Below are 25,462 nucleotides of genomic sequence, written 5' to 3'. Positions count from 1 at the left end.
CTAGTCAGGCTTATGGGGAGATAGTTTCCAGGATCCGTTGAGGCACCACCTTTGTGGACAGGGACCACAGTTGCTGTACGCCACTCTTTGGGTACATATCCTGTAGTAAGGCTGAGATTGAACAGTAGTTTTATGTTTGTAATACAACATACAAATATAGATATAAAAATATTTTATATATATATATATATATATATATATATATATATATATAGATAGATAGATAGATATAGATACATTCATAAACACTTTCACACAAAATATAAGCATCCACAAATACTTGTGAATAAATCCATACATAGATCTTCCCACTTCCAAGATAAAACTTAAACCAAGTGCTTCGTAACGACCTCATTATTGAGCCCCCTAGGATATAAAGTGTCATAAGCAAATATAAACCAAGCTTCCTTCTGTAATAATATAACTGAAGGATTCAGATATAACTCAGAACTTTAATACATATATCAAAAATTTTAACAAATATGAATTACTATTATGATGCTCTAAAAATGTGCTACTGGATTCGTAGGAGAATTGTTTTCAACATTTATTTATTTTATTTTATTTTACATTTGATGACCGGGAATGTCCGTCTGAGCTAAGTAGCCCTTTTTCAGCGGAGGCCCGAAAAGAAAAGCTCCAATACAGATTGCATGACTAACATCCATAGTACTAATAAATGGACAAGTAACAAAAGTGTACACAATACAAAAAGCATAAAATCTTAATACAATGAAGTTAAAGAAATAATAACATCATATTTACATGTGATTAGTTTTGGTAACTGTTGAAATGAGAAGTGGAACACAGTTGAAAGGAGGGATAGGAGATGGACCTAGAGGATAGTTAGAAGCTAGGGGAGACAGGTTTATGGGGGATGGTTACACTGACATATTCATTTAGATTGTAGGTATTGTTTAGTGGCCGTTTTGAATTGCTTTTGCTGCTGAAGAGTCCTGACTTGGAGTGGTAGATTATTCCAAGTTTTAGCAGGGCAAAAACTGTAGAGATTTTGCCCTATTTTAGTATTAGGTTTATGAATTTGTAATAGCCCTTGGTTGGAACTATGGAGAGATCTTGCTGGGGTGTAGTAGGAGATTCGAGTAGAGAGAGATGGACAATAAGAGGGTTTGTAGAGAACTGAATGAATGATCTGGGTCTGAGTTAGTAGGAGAAGATTGGGTAGTTCAAGCCAGTGTAGTTCTTTCAATGAGACAGTGATGGTACCTATATGTATTCTGTGCGCAAATCTGGAAATTTTGTTGCAAGTTGTTTCTAGTTTGGCTAATAGTCCAGTGTTGATTTTAGTTAGAATTTGAGAACTATAGAGTAAGGTGGGTAAGAGTTAAGAAACGGTTAACTTAGCTTCCTTAATTGAATGTTTTTTGGAAGAAACAGTAGTAGTTTAGTCTTGTTTGGATTGAGAATAAGTTGGTTATTGGATAGCCATTTTTCTACTGAGTTGAAGGAAGTCTGAGTAATTGATGTAAGTTGAGTTATAGAGTCATCGACTGAGATGACTGTAGCGTCATCTGCATACTGTATAATAGATGAGTCAGGACAGGAAGAGGAGAGAAGATTGATAAAGATATTGAAAAGTAGTGGACCAAGGATGGAAACCTTGTGGTATACCTGTTTTAATGGTGAGCAAGGGGGAGTGGGCTGAATGCCATTTTACTGACTGGTAGCGATCAGAGAGATAACTTTTAAACCAGGATACAGTAGGAGGTGAGAAATTAAGGTGTGTCAAAGGCCTTTGAGAGGTCTAAGAACAGACAGGAGATAAGTTTATTGTGGTCTCTGGCAAGTGATACAGTATTAAGGAAGGACAGAAGGGCTGTAGTGGTGCTAGGGTTGGGACGAAAACCATGTTGAGTTGGTGTGAGTAGATTCTCTAGAAGTAGGTACTGCATTATTTGTATATACATTTTTCTAGAAGTTTGGAGAGAGGTGAGATTATAGCAATGTGTCTAAAGTTGGATGTATATGTGGAGTTACCTCCTTTATGTATAGGAAGGGTATAGAATTGTTTCCAGATAGTAGGAACAGTTAATTCAGATATGGAGCGATTAATTAGTATGGAAACTGGAAGAGCAAGGGGACCAGCAGCGATCTGTAGGAAAGAAGAGGGGATACTGTCAACAGATGTGGAACATGGTTTTAATTTGGATAGTAGTGATTTGATAAAGTTGGTGGAGACTGGTTTTAAGGAGAAAGTATTTGTAGAGCTGCCTTTTGGTGATGGGTCTGTGACATTCATATGTTATTACGGCTAGCTTGGTTCGGGATGGGGTTAATCAGTTTTGCTATTTAATAAATAAAGTAAGAGTTAAAGATTGTGGCAGTTTCCTCATGTGTTTTGTGAGGACATGGCTTTGGAAAGCTTGGGGAGCCTGGTTGAAATACTTGGTTAACTGAGTTCCAGAACTTGCTAGGATTTGATTTAAAGGTGGAGGGTGGATTAGAATATACATTTTTCTTGTCTGTATTTATTTGTCTTTTGGCCAAATTTCTTAATTCTTTATATTTTTGCAGGTCTGGTTGGAGTTTGGTTTTTGTCCAGGTTTTCCATACCCTATCCCTATTTTTTAGTAATGTTTGCATATTTTTAGTTAACCATGGAGCTGGGTTTGACTTAATTCGAACTGTTTGGAGAGGTGCAAGAGACTTAAGAATATTTACGAATGTGGAGTTGAAGAACTGAACTGCGTCATCTACGGGGAGTTGTTGTAGGGGGATCCAGTTTACTTCCGGGAGGAGAGATCTGAAGACTTCAGGGTCAAAGTTTGTTAATTTGCGGCATTTTATAAACCTATGGGGTTTAGTATGTTGGGGTATGCATCTGCGAACTTGTATGGGACAGCGATCACTTAAGGAGTTTGAGAGGGTTTCAGGGTTATGGTATTTTGAAGGGTGAGAGACTAGCATCCAGTCAGTGAGACTTATGGCTGAATGAGAGTTACTGGTATGGGTGGGGTCATAGGTTCATAGGTTGGTACTATGCTATCAGCCCTAGGGTCTATACAAGCCTAGCCATAACAATTCCCTGGCTATTTCTTCCCACATTATTTACTTTCCTGTGTGAAGATGGGTCTGTGATAAGTTGGGTAAATCCATAGAGATTTGTGTGTGAAGATGGGTTAGGAGAGCAGAGAGATATAGCCAGTTTATGTTGATCTCTCAGAGTATAATAGTTTCATTGGAAATGTGATTGGAGATGTAGGCAAGTACATTTTCTAGGAGGGGAATGCTATTTCCTGGAGGTATGTATACTGCCACTATAGTAATGGTGGAGTATTCATTTAGTCTTAGATTTACTGATAAGATTTTTGGCTGGGGCGGGGGGCTGGAAAAGGTGATTTAGTGTTTGGAATAGTTAGGAAGTTGTTATGAAATATGGTAACACCACCCCCTTTCTTCTTTTGTTTATCTAGGCAATGTACACTATAACCAGAAGGTAGGAAGTCTCTATCTAGGTGTTGGGATTTTAGCCAAGTTTCAGTAAGTACGAGGATATCAGGAGTTTGTTGGGAGATCCAAGTGTGTAATTCACTTACTTTGTTTAAAATGCTCCTAGTATTCATAGAGTAGAAGGAGATGTATTTGTTTGGAGAACTGGGGTTAGGTGTGTGGGGTGTGGGACCAGGATTAGGATGAATGTCACCAGCTAGGAGAATGTTAAGGTTAAAGTAGATAAATTTGAGTATGGCATAACTAGGTGAATAGGGCTTGGCTTTTGGTTTAGATAATGTGATGTTTCTGGGAGGTATTTGGACCTTAGGCATGGGAATATTAGTAGTCAAGATAGATGACGAGCTACAGAAGGACAGATGATTGCTTAAGGAGTTATTATTAGTGGGATTTGTGGGGTGGGGGAGGGGTCCATGGGGTACAAGTGGTTGTAGAGTGATGTGAGAATAAGAAGGAATAGAGGGGGGTAGAAGCAGAAATGAGAGGGTTGAGAGGCATTGGCTAGACATTTTAGTGGAGTAGTATTTTGTGATATTTGCTAGATATGGGAAATGAGGGTGTGAGTAGTGTTGTATCAATGTAATAGGTGACAGAGTATAGACTAGGTAAGGTAAGTGGGGGAGAAGGTGAAGTATGCTAGTTAAGATTAGTGAGTAAGAGAGGAAGAAGTTGGAACTTCTATGGAGGAAGAGGAGGGGTTTTGGAGTAGGGTGGGACTAAATGGCTAGTTATAAAGGAAATATGTGGGGGTGGGAGGGGAGCAAAGTGAGCCCGAGCGTAGCGAGGGCGAACGGAGCGGGGCTACACCTGAGGCGGGAGAATTCCTCCAGATACAAATCTGCAACAGGTAGTGTAACTTAGAAATGATTTACAGTACTACTATGGTTAAAAAAGAAAAATGAAGTAGTAAATCAGTACACAATACAGGCTGGGTAATTTAGCAAAAGCACTGGTTAGAGGAGGGAGGGGGTACTTGTTTATGATCTAGGGATTTCAATTCACGGTAACGTGCTTGACTTCAGTCTTTAACTGTATTAAAATGTACTGCCCTTTAGTAGCAATAACTTCATAAAAGTTAAACAAAAAGCTGTTGAAAGCACAAGTATTTGCAGTGACTATAACAATGTTTCACTTAGAGTAGAGGAACTGCATACTTTACTGCCGTAGGGCAATGGTTCCTCTGAATTTCACGCACTACTGGAGGGTCTCTGTTGGGAACCGCATTTTTAGGTTCAGCAAAGGTGGGCAGAGTGCTACGAGAAGAAAACAGAAAGAGCACAAATAAGAAGCAGCTAGAGTTAGGGTTCTATGCTACAGAACGTACATTGCTATGCTGTAGTGTTTCTTTCTCATAATACATTTAACTTTTACATTAAATGAGCCAAGTTTCATCTAATGCACACACTTTATGAAGCCAATAGGATAACATACTTATGGTGCCGGCAGTTTCATTAGGTTTCCACAGTACATTAAACAGAATTTGCCATTTGTACCATTTAACATTTTGCAGCTGCATTAAAGGTAATAAGATCTGAAAATATATGACGGCAATATTCCTCACAATACAATAATCAGGTTTCTCAACTAGTTACAGCCTACACAGTATATAAAAACCCTTCCAAGATTTCAGACTAAGATTGAATGCTGAGTGCTATCAATTACACATTACTGCATTAGCAGTACATTCACAGTAGACAAAATATAATGGTCAGTACTATCTGCATATATCAGAATTCTTTTCATTAGTGAAATCGCCAGTAAGGCTACACTTTTACCTGGTGAACACGCTGCCTTGAAGAAATCCTGAGGAGGTAGGGGGGAGTGAATTCCTTGGGAGAATTTTTCTATAACTTTAAATATGGCACCAGCAGTAGCTAGGAGATGTTAATACCTTTGTCGGGATGTGATAGGATAGTGGGCGGGGCTACACCTGAGGCGGGAGAATTCCGCCAGATACACCTCTCCAACAGGTAGTGTAACTTGTGTTGCCATCTTCTCTTCCTGATGGATCTTAGAAAATTAAGAGGGTCTAGTTCCTGGGTTTGTAAGGCAGTGCCTGTACTGACAGGTCCATCACATCTCTAATGTGTTCTTGTACTCTCATCCTTACTTGACATATTGTCTTATCTATATAGAATTTATTACAGGGACAAGCCAATCTATATATAATGTTGTGTTTATTTGCTTTAGAAAATTGTGAAACCTGAAGGCATAAGCGGAGATGATAATTCAAAGTTTTATGTACATTGCCCTAAATAAATGCTGCTTCTGTAAGCAAATTAGTGTTTCTTCAACTGAAATGTTTAGGTTGTTGCATAAGTCTATTAGTAAATGCTTGTAAGTGTTCACTGAGTGTATCAGAAAGAGTACCAGCAGAAAGTCCAGTTGTGCAAGTCCTACTTACCTGTAACAATAAGTGTTCCTAGAACACAATGCTTTACTGGCATATGGGTAGTAGTGCTCTGTTACACACTTCCTCTGGCAGACTACGAAAGCTCAGAGTCCGGCCACTGCCTGTCGGGTGTGATGGACCTGTCAGTACAGGGACTGCCTTACAAACCCAGGAAACTAGACCCTTTTAGTTTTCTAAGATCCATCAGGAAGAGTAGATGGAAACACAGGTTCTGCGCACACCTACTGCTCAAATACCAACAAAAACACACATGCACACACACACACACACACTAAAGACTATGGAGCAGCATTCAACAGCAAACCAAACACAAGATTATGTACATTCAAATAGGGGTATGGTGGGTGGGTACTGCCAGCAAGGCAGCTTGTTCTGTGAACAGCTACTGTTACAGGTAAGTAGAACTTAGCCAGCTGTTCAACAATCACACTGTGTTACTATCATGTCAGTAGAATTCCGACGCTTACCCAATTGTAGGAGGAGGAAGGATAAAGCTCCAGAAGCTCTTGGAGATTGGTCCCAGTGAAGCATGCTCAGGATCTAGAAAGGGCATCCAAGCTTGCTGTGCTTTGTAAAGGCGTGGACAAAGGACAAAGTTCATTCAGCAAAGGAGAATTGCAGACTTTAAGAACATCCTCTAATACTGGGATCAAAAGAAGGAAAGATGCCATGTCTGGGGCCTCATCCTCCCAAAGATAATATATCTTGCTGATTGAGGGGGCAGGCAATGACTGCTCCCAGCTGAATACATTCCTAAATCTAGTCAGAATTTGGGAAAAAGTACACTTGTGTAAGGAAACTTACCATAACGGTAGATGTTCAAATGATCACTGCTGCAGTAGCTATATGGGTTACATTCTGCCAAGGATATAATAGCTGGCCAGCTTCCAAAAGCTTCAGGGCACCACCCATGTGCCCAAACGGTCACCTCAAACTGAGATAACTAAAAGATAAGTTTGGGTGCGCAGCCCTTCAGATATTTCCTGCCAAAAGAAAGAGGGAGGCTAAGCCCTGAAAGGTCAATGCTAGGAAGAACAAAAACAAGGGGGGGGGTGGAGGGAGAGAGTGGCTACTGCAGCAGTGATCATTCAAACATCTACTGTTACTATGTTTATCACATTGGTCACTGCTGCAGTAGCTTTAGATATACAGATAGAGTAACCTAGCTTACAACTTTTGGGAGGTGAAAGGAGAAGAGTCCAGGAGCCCCTGTAAAATGGTCCTAGACCTAGAGAAGGAATCAAGCTTATAGTGCTTTGCAAAAGCACATTCAGAGTACCATGTTGCAGCTTCTAGAATACTTCTAAAATCCAACCCATGATGAAGCCAATGCCATGGCAGAGTGGGTCTTGACCCTGCCTGGAACAGTTTTGCTGTGGTTGATATAACGGTTTACCATCAAATAGTTGAAGTGCAATGTTGTGCAAATGACTTTCTTTGAAAGGATATTTCCAAGGTTTCATAATGTCGAACACAACTTTAGCACATCTACAATGCTGAAACCCTACTTCTGTTTTGCGTACCAGATAGGTTCATAGGTTTATACTAGGCTATCTGCCCTAATGCATTTATAAGCCTAGCCCAAATTTTTGTGGCTTATGCCACCCCTTATATGAAAAAATACTGTGCAAAATGGCAAATGGGTTTTCGCACACAACTCCTGGAAGTAGCGAATGTCGAACTCCAATTTTACCATGTTTGACATTGGGGAGGAAAAATTATTTCAGTTTCGACATTTCAGTTCGGTATTCCAGACAGTCGCACAACTACACTTCAACTATTTGATGGTAAACCAATGTAACAAAAGGTAACAGGCTTGGACAACCATTTGGAAATAGTTTGTTTTGACACAGGTTGTTCCATCTTTTTATCATCATAAGAAATGAACAACTGATACGACAAATGATTTAATTCTCTCAAGATAGTACCCGAGTTGTCAGTGGGAATCCAAGATTAAGTACCTTTTCTCCCTCACTTTTGGGTTCAGGAAGGAAAACAGGGAGATGGATAATTTGGCTTAATGTAAACTCAGATACCACTTTAGGCATAAAAGGAGGCTTACTTACAACATCTATTACATTTATACCTTCCATAAGCTCTTCCCTTTCCGGTCTAACCCCCAATCAACACCCAGACACCTACACCAGTGTCCTCCTAATCACTCCACCCTAATGATCTTCCTTGTTAATATCTTCCATTCCTGAATCTTCCTAAGTCTTCTCCTTAACTATAGTACCACAACCTTTTCCTGACATGTACTATACTTCAAAACCTTGTATTACCTTAACTGCCCTTATCTCAATTTTTCTTTTCCTATGCCACACCACCTCCCTACTTACTTTATTCTACTCCCCACCATTTTCCACATCACCCATTGTATCCCACACTAATACCAATAGTTTATCTGACATCTCACCCTCTTTATTCAACTTCCATACTTGGCACCTTACAAATATTAGATCCTTTGTCATCATAAATCAAACAAATTAATTTGCAACCCCCACCATAGGCCTCTCTTCATTACTTTACCAGGCCCTTTGTGTGGCGACATTCACCCCAACCCTGGACCAATCAGCCATTCTGCCCAAAACCTTTCTTCTACTGCCAAGAGCTTCTGCTTCACTACAATTAATGTATGTAGTATCTGTAACAAAACCACCAAATTCCATGCCTGGGTCTCTCACTACTCCCCAGATATTGCAGCACTCACAGAGACCTGGTTAAAACCACATAGTGCTAACACTGAAATAATCCCTCCAGGATACAATACACATAGACATGACAGGCTACAGAAAAAAGGTGGAGGTGTCACATTAATCTACTGTGACACTTTAGCTGTTACACCATATGATAAACCTATACCAACATTTGGAAATATGGAATTACTAGTTAACCTTCACATCAACAACAGAAAACAATTATGTATTGCTGTACTTTACATTTCACCAGGTCAAAAGATACCTACTCTGGAAGATCTACTATCCTGGACCATCCTCAATATATCAAATGAAAACATCATTCTTGACGACACAAAAATAAACTGGCAAACTCTCATCTCTGACTCCCCAGTAAATAGTATTAACTTCCACAGGTTTGCTCCCCTAACCCCACTCGTAAGTTTAAAAAAAACAAACAGAATCAACCATAGACTGGATACTCATCTCACGTCCTCAAAAATTCACCAAGGCAGGGACCCTACCCAATACCTTTAGTGACCATCTTCCTGCCTATACCCATAGAACCCAACGTCAAATAGACAAACGGCATTGTCTAAGAACAACTAGGAATCTTACCCATTTCAATGAACAACTATTCTTAGAGTCTCTAAAAACGCACAACTGGTCCCCTACCAAATTTATCCCACTGGATGAAGCAGTCAACTACTTCAAAAAAGTATTTTTAGTTATTCTAGACAGCCTTGCCCCCACACGTACCAAAAGAGTAAAGCCTAACCATGTCCCATGGCTAACTAAACAGTTACTTACCTCCAGGGATAAAGCCTGGAAGGAATGGCATAGAAATAGAACCCCACAACTTGAACTCAGATATAAACAACTCCGTAACAATGCCAAAAGGCAAGTAATCAATGATAAAAAAGCTATTTCTCCACTAAACTCACTACTCAAAAAAAATAACCCCAAATTGTTCTGAAACTCTGCTTCCTCTCTCCAAAATCTTGGTACTCAACACAACCCCTCCCCATCTCCTGACAAAGGCCCTCAAGAAATTCCCCAAGCCTTCAATTCTCATTTTATTAATACGATCCAAAAACTTGTTAATGATTTCTCTCTACAAACAAAAGTATAATTGGCAACATAAATGACAATACACTAGCTAACCACTCCCCCCCCCAATCAATTGCAATTCCAACAAAAACCCATCCCCTCTTCTATTTACATTACAACCAGTACCCACCTCTCTAGTTTGTAAACTGCTCTCAGAACTAAAACCATGCTCCCTTCTTCCGATGGCCTCCACGCTGAATACCTAAAACTTGCAGCAGATTCTATAGCTCTTCCAATTAGCATTCTCATTAACCGATCAATCTCTGAACCATATGTCCCACAACTATGGAAAAACTCAATTATTACTCCCCTTCACAAAGGCGGTAACACCAGTGATCTAACTACCGGCCTATCTCCATACTTTCGCCTCTAAAATTTTAGAAAAGTGTATTCATTCTCAACTGCTAAAACATCTCAGACAATAACCTACTCGCACCCACCCAACACGGTTTTCGGCCAGCACACAGCACAGCAACAACCTTACTGTCATTTACCAATACTATATACAAAGCTCTTGATGCAGGCCTACCAACATCAGTGATCCTACTAGACCTATAAAAAGCCTTTGATACAGTGTCCCACTTAAAACTACTTTTAAAGCTTGAGACCGTAAACTGCTCCCCACACACTCTAACCTGGTTCCATAACTATCTAAACAACAGAAAACAATCTGTTAGATGGCAAAGTAAGCAATCTGAATGCCTATTCAACAACACACAAGTTCCCCAAGGGTCTATTCTTGGGCCCTTGCTTTTTAACATATTTATTAACAATCTCCATAAAGCATCCCTGCAAAGTACACTCATTCAATACGCAGACGATTCAACAATAATTACATACTCTAACAACACTTCTAAAATTAACACAAAACGCATTTACTTCCATCAAATCCTGGCTTAGCTCAGCTGCTACTTAATTCCAAAAAATCAAAACTTTTACTCTTCACAACCAAACCTCTAACTCTAGACTTTAAAATATTCTCTCAAAACAATACAGAAATTGAAACCGTAAAACCAGCCAAACTACTTGGCATCATAACTGATGACAAACTATCCTTTGATAATCATATACTCCGCTCAGTCAAAAAGACCCAATTTAAGCTTGGAAAACTCTACAGGCATAAACTCTATTTGGACAAGTCTACCAAGTTGAAACTAGCTAATAGTCTACTTCTACCCCCCCTCCTCTATGGTTGCCCCATTATCATTAACCTACACACCTCTCCTGAACAAACTGCAGTTGTGCTACTATAAAATAGCTAGGTTGGTCTCTAGCATGCCAACTCGTACACATCATTGCCTGGCCATTAAATCTATACACTGGTTTGAGTTCCCTCATTACCTACATTACTCCCAGCTTACTCTCACCCACAAACTACTAAATAATCCAAACTACTGCCCATCACTTCAAACAATAATACAAACACACAAACCTACTCAACATCTTAGGTCCTCTAACAAACAACTCTTAATCATAACTAAACCCAACAAAAGAGCTGGACAATGTCTCTATTCCCATGCTGTTGCCAAACTTTGGAATGCGCTTCCTCTCTCTATTACCCAACTAGACTCTCTAAAAACATTTAAATTTGCACTAAAAGAACACAATCTCAATAACCTTGTATGTCCTTGTAGTCATATGATTCAATAACTTTGCCTGTTCTTGTAGTCATATGATTAAACCACCTTAAATGTTTTTGCCACTATACACTACAAATACTTTTACTAACTTAATATAGTTGCAATTCGCATGGTTTGTCTTTGTATTCAATCTCTCTTGTTTTCTTTATTTCTGTGGCTGAATAAAGAGAATTTGATTAAACAGAATTCTTATTTATGAGAATATACAAACAGAATTACTAAAAATTTAACACACTGGGTTTATTTTCTTGTATTGTACACCTTGTACATCTACTTCAATTTGTATTATGTAAAAACTTTCTTGACTATCAAACTTAAGTTGATGTTATATAAAAATTTCTGTGATTATATGGAACTTTTCTCCCCGGGCCTCCACTGAAAATGGGTCGTTGGGATCAGTGGACATTCCCGGTCAACAAATGTCAGTAAATAAACAAACAAATAATACTTCTCAAAGAAACACTGTCCCTGTGGAAAATGAGACAGGGTCAATGCACCATAAGAGCTAGCAAGTCAGATACCCTTCTTGCAGATGTTACAGCAATCAGTAAAAATTTTTTCATGGTAAAAACCTCAAGGAAGCCAGGTTAGCTGCTTCAAATGGAGCAAATGTTAGCCTTTCTAACATTAAGATCCCAAGGAGTGGCCACCAATTTTGTGGAAGCCTCTTATGTAAAACCCCTTTCAATACATTTTGACATTAGAATGCAATGAGAGAGGAAGATCCATGGGCAGACATACTGAAATGGCTGATAAATGAACTTTGATAAAAAAGTAAGGAAGACCATAGGATAGTAACTCATACAAAAATGGCAAAATCAGGTAACTAGCCCTGAATGCGTGTTGGCTATGTTTCTGGCACCGACTAGAAAAACTTTTCCAATTTCTAATGCATGATTTTCTAGTAGCAGGCTTTCTTGCCTCCATCAGTATGAGCTGCACATCCTCAGTAAACAGGTGCCTAAAGGGAACGGACACCCTATCATCCAGGAAGTCAAATGAGGTTGAATTGTGTCAGGGTGTACTAAATTCCCCTGTTCTTGTTAGAGTAGATCCAGTCTGCGAGGAAGCTTGTGGCAATTCCCCCAGTCATTTCCAAAAGAAGGGAGAACCACAGCTGGCTCTGCCAGAAGGTAGACACTACAAAGATCAGGAGTGATTCCTTCTAAATCTTTAAAAGTACCTGGGATATTAGTGGAAAGGGCTGAAAAGCGTACAGGAAACATTACTGCCCAAGGGAAAAAAAGGCATCTGTCTTCCAAGCCTTCTTGCATGGAAACCTGGAGCATAATCTTGCCAGCTGATTGTTCATAGAGGAGGCAAAGAGGTCTGCTTGTGGGGCTCCCCACAGACAGATCAAATCTTTAAAGCTCCCCTGCTCTAGTTTCCATTTGAGAGGGTTTGCCTTTGTCCTACTCAGCTTTGTCTGCCACAGTTTTGCTCTGAAGGAATGCGGGAAGCCTGTAAAGTGAGACTCTACTGTGAACCTATATCCCAAGCTAACAGAGCTAGTCAGCAAAGGAGGCAAGATCTAGTTCCAATTTGCTTGTTGATGTATCACTTGACTGATATTGTCCATAACAACCTGAAGAGGTCCTAGGGACTAAAGAGGATTCAGAGAGATGACTGCCTTGATCAGGACGAGCATCTCTTTTACATTCATGTGCTTGCTTCTGTCCTTGGTGTCTCACACACCTAGCACTTTTATCCCTCCTGGAACTGCCTCCCAAACAAAGTTGAGAGTCTGTAATGACTGACTGTAAGAAGGCAATACTTTAATGTTTCCTTGGAATCCCAGCTTGTGCAAGAAATCTCTCACCCAATAGAAAGACTCCTGTCTCTTTGAAAAAGACTCTGCAAAGATAAGTAAGTAATCTAAGAATGGAAAAATGTGGAAATCATGTAGACTACAATGAGCTATAATTGGCACTAGACATTTTGGGAACACTCTTGGTGCAGTGGATAGTCCAAAGGGTAAAGCAGAGAACTGATAATGTGATCCAGAAACACAAAACCTTAAGAAACTTGAAGTCTGGATGAATAGGAAATGGGATAAGCATCTTTCAAATCAAAAGTTACAAGAAAACTTCAATAAGGAAGAACTGGTAACAGGTTGTAAAGTGTCAATTTTGAATTAGGGCACTATCACAAAACAAGTTTAGGAAAGAAAGATCCAGAAGTGGTCTCCAAGCATTTTCTTTCTTTGACACCAAAAACATCCTTTAATAAAACCCTCTTCCCACCTGGGAAGGGTGAACAGGCTCGATCACTCTTGGGATGACATATGATGCAGGAAAGGTAGGAACAAGACAGTCTGGTCTGGAGGATAAAGAAAAAAAAATGCTCCCACTGCTATCTGCAACCTTGATGAATGATCTTCGTAACTCAATTGTCTGAAACTATCTGTTGCCAAAGAGAAAAGTGGAGATACAGAAACGGACTGCCAAGGTGGGAGGAGAGAACAAAGTCGCTTAAATGGTCATTCTGATTTATTGGACTGTCCTTGGTTTTGAGAACCACTTTACCATTTCTTCTTAAATGTCATTTTACCTGTATTTTGTTGAGGGTGTTTACTTTGTTTCTTACCAAAACTGGACAAGGAGTTACAGAATTCCTTGGAAAAAGACTGAAAAATCTTAAAAGAGATTCCTTGTATCAACTTACCCCTTTCATCACACTTTTTGAACACTTCTGCAGCAGAGGGGCCAATAACTAAATCTCTATTCAATGTAGAAATTAAAATCTCATTTTACTATGCTCTGGGAAGTTCTGAGAACGCAGGCATGCAAACTTCCTCAAAACAGTACCAATGGCTACAACCTTGAGTGTTATATGAGCACCGTAAACAATGAGTAATGGACTTGAACAGAAGACATTAAATCATTCAAAGCAGATTTTTCCTCAAAAGAAGAAACTGCAGACAAAACATTCCTCAATCTTCATACTTTCACAGTTAGTTAGAACAAACCCTAACATATGAGCCTGACAACTCAAAAGTTCTGAAAATCAAAGCTGAGGAAGCATACACTTTTTTCCCATACTTATCAATAATCTTCCTATCATTACTGGAGACCGTAACCAAAAGACAAAAGGTTAAGAATGGCAGCTCAGGATAGTGGACTACATACACGGTTTACAAAATGCATAAAACATGTGGGAGAAAAGTACAGTTGTGTACACTTACCATAAATGTAGATTTTCAAGCGCATTCACTGTTGCAGTCATTACCTTTGGGTAATCTGCTGGCAGGTTGCCCCCAGTCGGCTTGAATAACGTCGTCTTGGGTCCTGCGTCGGTTGCCGTCTCTTCTTCCATGACGTCAGGTCATCAGGGGTACAAAACATGCAGCCGATGCCATTTTATTCAGTTTTTCTTGCCCCAGATGTCAGGTGCCTCCCAAATGGGGAGCAAAATTATATATATATATATATATATATATATATATATATACACACACACACATAAATAAACAGAAATATATATATAAATGCACTTTTGGAAACATAACTTTACCTTCATCTAACAGCAAATACACCACAAAGGCTTTAGTATACAGTGAAGGAAAGAAAAGGTATAGAAAAGGGGGGTGGCGGGTGGGTAGCCTGGACTGCAACAGTGAATACACTCGAACATCTACATTTATGGTAAGTGTACACAACTGTACTATGTTCTTCATGTTTCACTGTTGCATTCATTACATTTGGGCAAAATCCCAAAGCTATGGATGGGACGATGGAGCTAAACAGCATTAGGAGCAGCTATAAGGCCCTGCAGAACTGCAGTGGCAAAGCCTGTCCTGGATTTGGAGAAGAGAGTCCCCCTTGTTCTGCGGATTTGGGTAAAAAGTTGGCAGGTGAATTTTCTGGTTAGGAGCCACACTGGATTCCACCTTAGGCATAAAAGAAGGATTGGTCCTGAGGGACACCCTGTCCGGGTAAAATGTAATAAAAGGCTCCACAGCCATGAGAGCCTGTAATTCTGAAACCCTTCTTGCTGAAGTGACTGCCAAGAGAAAAGCTGTTTTACAGGATAGAAATTTTATATCTGCAGTAGCTGCTGGTTCAAAAGGAGGCAGGGTGAGTTTTTCCAGCACAAAATTGAGGTGCCATGCAGGAGTTGGAGATGATCTTGGTGGCATTACATTTTTTGCCCCTCTAAGATACTGTTTAAGCAGAGGATGAGAAAAGAGGGGAGGCTCCATGTTGTAATAAGCCGAGATGACAGAGGCATGGATTTTTATTGAAGAAAAAGATAGGCCCTTGTCAAGCATCTCAGTCAAATATTGTAAAATCTGAGGAACATTGGGCTTTGCTGTGTCTGTTCCTTGTGCTTGGTTCCAAGCACAGAATCTCTTCCATTTATCAGCATAAGATTTTCTAGTACTAGGCCTTCTGGCTTCCAAAATGACATCCATCACAGATTTACTGAGAGGTGTTGTTTGAATAATTAAATGATCAGCCATGCTGCAAGGTTCAGAGTTTGGAGCTCAGTGTGCAGAATTTGATTGTTCTGCTGAGACAGTAGATGAGGTATTTGAGGCAAGTACCAAGGGGGGAGTTGAGACATATTCCTTAGAAGTGGGTACCAGTGTTGTTGAGGCCATTCCGGAGCAACTAGGATCATTTTTGTTTTTTCCTGTCTGACTTTTAGTAAGACTTTGGAGAGAAGAGACAGAGGGGGAAAAGCATAGACTGATAGCTTTTTCCAACTAAAGGATAGGGCCGTCCACTTTCCATGCTTTTTTGTGATGAATTCTTGTGCAGAATTTGTCCAGCTGATAATTGTGGGGAGAGGCAAATAGATCTATGTCTGGGCTCCCCCATTTCCGTGTTAACATGCTGAAGATTTGTGGATCCAGTTTTCACTCGTGTGGGTCCATAAGATTTCTGCTTAGGTCGTCTGCCAGAGTATTTTGTTTTCCTGGCAGGAATTGAGCTTGAAGATGTATTTGGTAAGTCAAAGCCGTGTTCCACAATGCCATGGCTAGTCTGCAAAGAGGGTAGGAATGTGTATCCCCCTGCTTGTTTATGTACCACATAACCATGGTGTTGTCCGTCTATCAGTAGTTGTCCTGGATGAAGTAAGTCCTTGAAGACTGTCAGAGCTTTCTGAACAGCTAGCATCTCTTTCTGGTTGACATGCAGATGCATTTGTTTTGGGCTCCATTTGCCCTGAATGCATCTCCCCGCCAGGTGGCCCCCCCCAAGCATAGTCTGATGCGTCTGCAGTTAGGGTGGCAGGGGGTAGAGTGAATGACAGTCTCTTGTTTTGGTGACATGTCTCCGCCCACCAAAGAAAAGTACAGTTTTGTACCTACCATAAATGTAGATGTCCGATAGGTATGCATCTGCAGTCATCACATATGGGTTGTCCTGCCTCAGGCAGCCCTTCGGTCGGCCGGATTCCAAAGTCTGGGTCCGGCCTCGGCTGATGTCGCACCTTCCCCGACATCAGAGCTTCTGGGGTATAAAAGCATCAGCCAACGCCATTTTCCTCAGTTTTTCTTGCCCCAGATGCCAGGTGCCCTCTAAGGAAGGCTAAAATTTGGAGATATGCATTGCAAAAACAAATCCAAACATGCACAGTACTATAAAAACAAATACACCATAATAGATTCCCCAGCTAGCTATAAGAGGGGTAAGTACCCAAGAAGTATACCACAGAGGGGAAGGAGGGAGGGTAAACCTGACTGCAGATGCATACCTATCGGACATCTACATTTATGGTAGGTACAAAACTGTACTATGTCCTTCAAGGATGCATCTGCAGTCATCACATATGGGTAGAATACCATAGCCAATCTGGGGGTGGAGGTACTAAGTAAAGGATGGTGTAGCTAAGATACCCTGCAGGACTGCCGTAGCAAAGCCTGCTCTGGATCTGGAGTATAAAGGTAAATTGTAATGCTTGGCAAATGTATGCACGGAGCTCCATGTAGCAGCTTCTAAAATGTCCTTGGTAGCCACCCCTCTTAGGAAGACTGTGGTGGTGGCTGTGGCTCTCGTGGAATGAGGTCTAATGTTAGCTGGCACAGTTTTTCCATGAAAGGAGTAACAAAAACAAATGCAATTTCCTATCCATTTTGAAACTGTCTGTTTGGAAATTTCTTTTCCTTGTGCCCCAGCAGCATATGCTACAAACAGCTGGTCAGTCTTTCTGTAACTTTTAGTTCTGTCCAAGTAGTAGCGCAACTGTCTGTGTATGTCCAGGGTGTGCAGAAGTTTCTCCCCTTTATTTTGTGGCTGTGGGAAGAATGTAGGCAAGTGAATAGCTTGCTTCAAAGATACCCCGGATACCACCTTTGGCATAAATGTAGGATTGGTTCTCAATGAAACTCTGTCCTGATGAAAGATAAGAAATGGCTGTACTGCCATTAGAGCTTGTAACTCAGATACTCTTCTTGCTGAGGTTATGGCCAGAAGGAAGGCAGTTTTCCAAGACAGAAACTGTAGATCTGCAGATGCTGCTGGTTCAAAGGGAGGAAGTCTTAGTTTTTCCAACACGAAGTTACGGTCCCAAGTAGGTAGAGGTGGTTTCCTTGGAGGATTGATGTTTTTGATTCCTCTTAGAAACTGTCTCAGGAGAGGATGAGAGAAGACAGGCGGATTAACTTTTAGTTATGTACTTACCATAACTTTAGATGTTTGGGATCCATCTTGCCTACCCATCAGTACAGAATGTAGGCGAGATAGGATCACATAACATCATTGTATTCTGCTGAAATTGCGGAGGCATGTGTCTTAATGGAAGAGTAAGACAGGCCGTTGTGGAACAATTCTGCCATATATTCCAGTATATGTGCCATGTTCATCACTGTCACATCTAGGCCCTTTGTTGTGTTCCAAGTGTGAAATCTTTTCCATTTTGCTGAATATGCCTTCCTTGTGGAAGGCCGTTGAGCTTCCATAATAATATCCTTCACTCTCTGGGATAGCTTATCCTGAGGAGGAGTCATGGTATTTTCCAGGCAGTTAGCTGCAAAGTTTTCAGGTTGGAATGCAGAGTCTTGAAATTGTGCTGCGTCAGTAGAAGTGGCCATAGGGGGAGAGGCCACGGTTTCGTCTGTGACATGCTCTTTAACAGTGGGTACCAGTGCTGTCTTGGCCAGTTTGGAGCTATCAGAATCACTCTGGGCTGCTCTGTCCTGATCTTCAGTAAGACCTTGGTCATTAATGGGAGAGGTGGAAAAGCATACACTGTTAGAGCTTTCCAGCTGAAAGAGAGAGCGTCCACTTTCCATGCTTGTGGGTGGTATGTCCTTGAGCAGAATTTCTTCAGTTGATGATTGTGGGGGGAGGCGAACAGATCTATTTCCGGCCTTCCCCATGATTGTGTTATGAGTAAGAAGATGTCTGGGTGCAGCATCCATTCGTGTGCATCCATGATATTTCTGCTTAAGCTGTCTGCCAGTGTATTGTCTTTCCCTGGCACGAACTGGGACTGCAGCTGTATATTGAGTTTCAAGGAAAGTTCCCATAGATTCATTGCCAGTCTGCAAAGAGGGTAGGAATGGGTGCCTCCTTGCTTGTTTATGTACCACATAACTGTGGTGTTGTCTTTCCTTATGAGTATTTGGCCTTGATGAAGAAAAAGTTTGAAGGCCTCGAATGCGTGTATCACTGCCAGCATTTCCTTTTGGTTTATGTGCATGCGCAGCTCTCTTTGTGACCATAGCCCTTGGATACATCTGCCCTCCATGTGTGCTCCCCAACCTTGGTCTGAAGCGTCCGTAGTGATGGTTTGGTTGTCTCTTGGCTTGCTGAAGGGCAACCCGCTGTTCGACTGGCAGGCTTGAGCCCACCACAGAAATTCCTTTTGGAGGCATGGAATGAGTGGGATCAAAGTTTCTAAGCTGTGACTGTGCTGAGTCCATCAACTCCTTAGGTACCATTGTAATTTTCTCATATGCAGCCTTGCTTGTGGAATCAGAAGAATGCAAGATGCCATGTAACCCAGGGCCTGCAGGATTTTCCTTGCAGTCAGCTGAGTTTGTCTTGTCAGATTCTTGAAGTAATCCGGTAGTTGTTTTTGTTTTTCTTCTGTGAGAAAGGCCATTTGGGTGGTTGTGTCTAGATCCGCACCCAGAAAAGTTATTCTTTGGGATGGAACAAGTCTTGATTTGTGGATGTTGACTGTATATCCCAAGGCCTGCAGTAGGTGGATGGCATAATCCAAGTCCTTTAACAAAGTTTGCTTGCTGTCCGCTTGTATAAGGCAGTCGTCCAGATATGGGTAAATATGAATCCCCTGAAGTCTGCAGTGTGCAATTACTGATGCCAGGCATTTCGTGAATAATCTGGGCGCAGTAGATAAGCCAAAGGGCAATGCTGAGAATTGATAATGCTCTGACCCTGCAAGAAATCTGAGGTGTCTTCTGCAACTTTGTCTGATAGGGACATGCAGGTATGCCTCCTTGAGGTCTAGAGTCACCAGCCAAGACCCCTTGCCCAGCATGGGAAGGAGTTGCTGCAGAGTCAGCATTTTGAATTTTGGCACAATGAGGTAAGTATTCAGTGCGGACAAGTCGAGAATAGGCCTCCATTGATTTTCTTTTCTTGGAACAAGGAATAATCTGGAGTAAAATCCTTGGCCTTGTTCTGAAAGAGGTACCTTTTCTATAGCTTTCATTTGTATTAAGTTGAAAATTTGTTTCAAAGCCTCTGCCCTCTGATTTGGTGGCAGGTCTGGCATGTCTTTTCTTTTTGGCAATGTGTGGAAATGGAACCTGTATCCTTTGTCTATTATTTGCAGTGTCCATGTGTCCCTTGTAATGCTGTGCCAATTTTTTGAAAATAAAGAAAGCTTTCCGCCTAAAGGTGCTTCTAAATGAGCCCTGGTCGGCGGAGTCGAAACAAAGTCATCGAGTCTGTCCTGGTGTAGCAGTTGTAGTTCCTGCACTACCTCTCTGGTTGGGAGGCTGCCATTGATGGCCTCTGTAGGAGCCTCTAGCTTGCCCTCTACCTCTGGCACACCTATTCCTGCCTCTCTGAGATCTGTCTGAGTCCGGAAAGGACCAATTCTTAGTAGGCCAATTTCTGCTGAATCTCGGTGGTTGGACTTGCAGAAAGTCTTTGACTGTTTGCACAGATTTTGCCTTTTCTTCAAATTTCTTTAAGACCTCTTGAGCCGTGGAACCAAATAATTTTTGCTTTTCCATAGGAGCATCCAAAAGCTTAGCTTTAACATGGTCTGGCAGAGATTGTTCCTTCAGCCAGGCATGCCTACGTATGACTGCACCTGTCACAGCTGACCTACATGAAGCTTCCAATGCATCATAACCACACTGCAAGAAATGGTTACTAACCTGCTGGGACTAACCTGCTGGGAGTTGTGTACCAGATCCTGAAGGGATTTGCGATCAAGGGGTTTGGAAGAAGACAGTTTCTTATGCAATTCATCTAACAAATACTCTTGGTACTGTATCATATGAAATTGACAATTTAATGCCCTCATGGAAAGAGTTGCAGAAGTATACACTTTCTTACCCCATCTCTCTAAAGCTCTGGACTCCCTTTCAGAGGGTAGAGGATTTCTAGCAGTGGCAGCTGCAACCCCTTTTGGGCCCTGGGAAATAGTTTCTGGATTAGCAGAGTGGGCCTTGTACAGGTGTAGATGTGAGTCCGGGACCCTGTAGTACCTATCAGGTTTGGCAGGAGCCGGAGGGAGAGAGTCAGGGACTGTACTAGCATCAGAGTACACATCATCAATGACATTCAAAACAGGAGGTATAGCTAAAGGCCTATGCTGAGGTAAAAGTAAAAAGGTCCTTAATCTCTTTCTAGAATCAGAGAATTCCTGACCCTGCCATTGAAAATGTTCTCTCAGAGTGTAATGTCTCTCCAAAGGAAAACTCTTCAGGAGGGGAGGCAGAGGGAATAGATTCTTCAGCATCAGAATCCTCGTAGGCCGAATAAGCCTCCTCCTGGTGGTCTGACAGAGTAGAGCCATCAGTGGACTCATCTGAGGAGTGGGGGTCAGAGGGCTCAACCCTGGGCCTTTTGTCTGGAGGTGGTTGAGAGCCCCTGTCCGAATGAGGTTGAGAACCTCTAATTAAGGAGATAAGATCCTCTGCTAAGCTAAGAATCTGTGAGCCAGTAGAAGGTCTCTGAGAGGTAACCTTGGGAGGCAAAGCTTTAGTAAGTTTAGCAGCTTTAGCCCTAGAGAAAGCCTTAATGGACATGGATGCAGGAGGTCTGGCTGCACCACGTGCAGGAGTAGACTTGTCTAAAGGAATGGTGTCGGAAGGTTCCTGGACACCAGTTTCAGAAGGTAATTCAATAACCGACTCGGCCGGGGCCTCCGGGGCCGAGGTAGTCGGTTGTGCGGTTTCGGTAATCGGAAGTACCAAGGACTCAGTTTCAGCCGAGACACTCGCGGTAGGCCTGACCGTGGTTTCAGCCGAAACCGCGGCCCGCGTGTCGGTCCTTGTCCTTCCGTTTCTTAACTAAATGCGAAGTCGGAGTCTCCGACGGCATCTTGTAAGCAAAACTAGCCCCAAAGAATTCCTCTGCAAACTCCGACCGACGTCTAAGAGTTCGTCGGTTGAAGGAAGCATAGGCTGAACAGGCCCAGACGTCGTGGTCTGGGCCTAGGCAGGGGAGGCAGTAAGAGTGGAAATCCTTATGAGGTATTTGTTTCCCACAAGTTAAACAATTATTAACTTTATCTGACATCGGCTGAGGCAAGAAAGAGTCCCCAACGGGGTGCTTAGCTTTTTCGAAGTCTTCGGTAGCTGAATCACAGGAGCTGGACGACCGGCACTAGTGAACTGCTTCTGCTTCGGGCACCACGCGGCAAGAAAGCTGAGGAAAATGGCATCGGCTGATGCTTTTATACCCCAGACGCTCTGACGTCGGGGAAAGTGCGACATCAGCCGAGGCCGGACCCAGACTTTGGAATCCGGCCGACCGAAGGGCTGCCTGAGACAGGACAACCCATATGTGATGACTGCAGATGCATCCTTGAAGGACATCTCCTGTTGTAGGCAGGGAATGAGAGGTATCATTGTTTCCAGACTGTGACAATGTTGGCTCCATAAACTTTTTAGGTACCACTGAAGTTTCCTCACATGCAGTCTTGCATATAGAATTAGTAGAATGAAGGATGCCATGAACCCCAAAGCCTGCAGAATTTGTCTTGCAGATAACTGGGTTTTTGTTGCCATTTGTTTGAAGTATATTGTCAGTTACATTTGTTTGTCTGGCGTAAGTTAAGCCATCTGGGCAGTTGTATTCAAGCTTGCACCCAGGAATGTAATTATTTGAGAGGGTACAAGTTGGGATTTCTTTTCGTTTATTGTGTACCCAAGGCATGTTAGAACCCTTTTTATAAACGCCAGATGTTGAAGAAAAGTGTCCTTGTTCTCTGCTTGAATGAGACAGTCATCCAGATAAGGATAAATTTGTATACCTCTGTCTGCAGAATGCAATTACTGGTGCCAGGCACTTGTAAAGACCCTGGGCGCAGTACATAAGCCAAAGGGCAGTGCAGAGAATTGGCAATGCAAAACACCTGCCTTGAAGCAGCGGAGGTATCTTTTGCATGATTCCCTTATTGGGATATGCAGGTATGCCTCTTTTAAGTGTAGAGTCACTAACCAAGCGTTTCTGCCCAGCATAGGCAGTTAGCTGTTGTAAAGTCAGCATTTTGAATTTTGGAATGTCCAGGAACGTGTTCAAAATCAATAAATCCAGTATTGGACGCCAAGAACTGTCTTTTCTGGGTACCAGAAAAAGTCTTGAATAAAAGCCTTGTCCTTTTTCCTTTTCTGGTACTGGTTGAATAGCACTCATATCCATGAGGGACATAACTTGTTTCTGAGCCTCTGCCCACTGATTTTGTGGCAGATCTGGCCATCCATTTGGAATTGGCAAAGTATGGAAATGAAATCTGTACCCCTGGGATACTATGTTCAATACCCACTTGTCCTGGGTAATTAACTGCCAATTTTCTGCATGAAGTGCTAGTTTTCCCCCCAAGGGGGCTGCCAAAAGATAAGTGCTTGGTGATGGTAGAGTAAAAGTCATTGAGACTGCCTACTGTAGGGTTGTCCTTCGTTTCCTCCAGATTTGGAGGTGGAGGCACCCCATTGCTTTGACCTGTAGGAACCCTGTGATTGGTATCTGGAGCCTTTTGAGTGCCTGGATTTGCCTTGAGTGGCTCAGCTGGACACAGGAAAGGACCAATTTTTAGTAGGCCAGTGCCTACTGAACCTGGGTGGCTGCACTTGCAAGAAATCTTTTACAGTTTGCATAGATTTAGCTTTGTCTTCCATTTTCTTTAAAACCTCTTCTGCCTTATTACCAAACAGAGTGTCATGCTGCAAGGGGGCATCCAACAATTTAGCTTTAACAAGATCAGGCAGATTTTGCTCCTTGAGCCAGGCATACCTTCTAATCACAGATCCAGTAACTGCGGCCCTGCAAGAGCCCTCCAAGGAATCAAAAACACATTGCAAAGTATGCTTTCCAACCTGTTCTGCTAAATGCAATAATTCCTGTAATTCTTTATTTTCCACACAATCAGAAATCATCATAATTTTCTGGTTCAGTAGGCCCATAACATGCTGTTGATATTTAAGCATATGAAACTGGCAGTTTAAGGCTCTGATTGCCAAGGTAGCAGACGTATAAACCTTCTTTCCCCATCTATCCAGCACCCTGGAATCTCTATCAGAGGGGGTAGGATTTTTGGCTGTAAAGGCCTTTACACCCTTGGGACCCTGTGAAATAGTCTCAGGGTCAGCAGCAGGATTTTTGAACAGAAATTTGTGGGAGTCAGGAACCCTGTAATATCTGTCTGGCTTACTAGGAGCTGGAGTCAGGGAATCAGGAGCCATGCTTGATTCCGAAAACACATCAACAATGTTTAATACAGGAGGTATAGCCAAAGGCCTATGCTGAGGAAGAAGAAGGAAATCCCTAAGCCTCTTTTTTGATTCAGAGAAGTCCTGACTCTCCCAGTGAAAATGTTCCCTTAAAGTATGCAAAGTTTCTCCAGGAGAGTAATCCTCAGGAGGAGATGCATATGGAATGTATTCCTCTGCATCAGAATCCTCATAGGGTGGAATGGAAAATTCCTGATCAGAAGAGGAATCAGAAGAAATGGAAATCTGATCTGAAGATTCATAATCAGTGTCTTGCCTAGTCCTCTTAGCAGGGGGGGGGGGGGTTGGGAACCCCTGATCAAGGTAATTAAGTCCTCAGCTATTTTGATCATCTGTTTTTTTAGGCATAGGTGCCTGAGCATGTGGTTCATGCATCAGTTTTTTTAGACATAGAAGAGGCTTTTGACCTTGTTTTTGAGGCTGGCGTCGGGCTTATATAAAAATGTTGAGGCCTGAAAACACACTCAGAAGTCGGTGCCTGCTCAGCGGCTCCGGTCCCATCCAAGGGAGAGACATCCGTGGGTTCAATACTCTGAGAATCTCGCGGCATACCGGACTCCGCATGGGTCTTGGTAGAGGCCTGCGACTCAAAAGTAGCGAGTATCAGGGGCTGCGAAAGCGCCTCACTGAGTACCAGCAAACTGGAGACTGGCTTAGGAGAAGCTTAGTCATCGGTTTTGGACCTCAACGGTCTGTCTCTGTCTTTTTCTTTTCGTTTTTTGTGAACTCCGGTAGTCGGACTACTAACCGACGACATTTCAGGATAATTAAATCTTGATCCAAAATATTTAGAAGCAAAACTATACAGATGCTTAATAGTGAGTTGGTTAAATCTAGCACAAAACCGACAGCAAGGCACATTATGATCTGGGCCTAGGGAAGGAATACAGTATAAATGAAAATCCTTCTGAGGTATTTGCTTCCCACAAGTAATGCAATTATTAACTTTTACTGACATTGGTAAGGAGCAAGAAAAAGTTTCCCTTGGCTTTAGTTTGAAGACTTCGGTTCTGAAACTCGAATGCAAAAATTTCAGGAGTCGGCCAACCGGCACTTGCGAACTGCTTCTGCTTCGGGCACCGTGCGGCAAGAAAGAATGAATAAAATGGCATTGGCTGCATGTTTTATACCCCTGACAACCTGACATCATGGAAGAAGAGACAGCAATGGAAGCTACTTTCCCCAAGAAAACTTATCTGCTTAGCCATGAAACAGCACAAGCTGACCGTCAAAGCTTGAAACAAGTGACAAGTGGAGTACCTCAGGG

The 25,462-nt window shown here is 42.0% G+C and overlaps 1 protein-coding gene across 2 annotated transcripts in view; it reads right to left on the bottom strand.

Annotated features, from left to right (window-relative positions):
* The window catches only part of PPP2R5E (protein phosphatase 2 regulatory subunit B'epsilon), a 2,371,886-nt gene that overhangs the window by 52,277 nt on the left and 2,294,147 nt on the right, over positions 1–25,462 (bottom strand). The window contains exon 14 of one of the 2 annotated variants that reach the window (XM_044074552.1): positions 4,626–4,724. The exons of the other annotated variant lie outside the window; for it this stretch is intronic. Coding sequence (XP_043930487.1) covers positions 4,626–4,724 — 99 coding nt within the window. The remainder of the gene's footprint in view (positions 1–4,625; positions 4,725–25,462) is intronic. 2 annotated transcript variants of the gene reach the window in all.

Source organism: Protopterus annectens, chromosome 6.part0 (genome assembly GCF_019279795.1).
Source record: "Protopterus annectens isolate FY-2018-M chromosome 6.part0, PAN1.0, whole genome shotgun sequence".
NCBI lineage: Eukaryota > Metazoa > Chordata > Ceratodontiformes > Protopteridae > Protopterus > Protopterus annectens.
The sequence above is the reverse complement of the archived record's forward strand: the minus strand, read 5'-3'. Positions and strand labels throughout refer to the sequence as shown.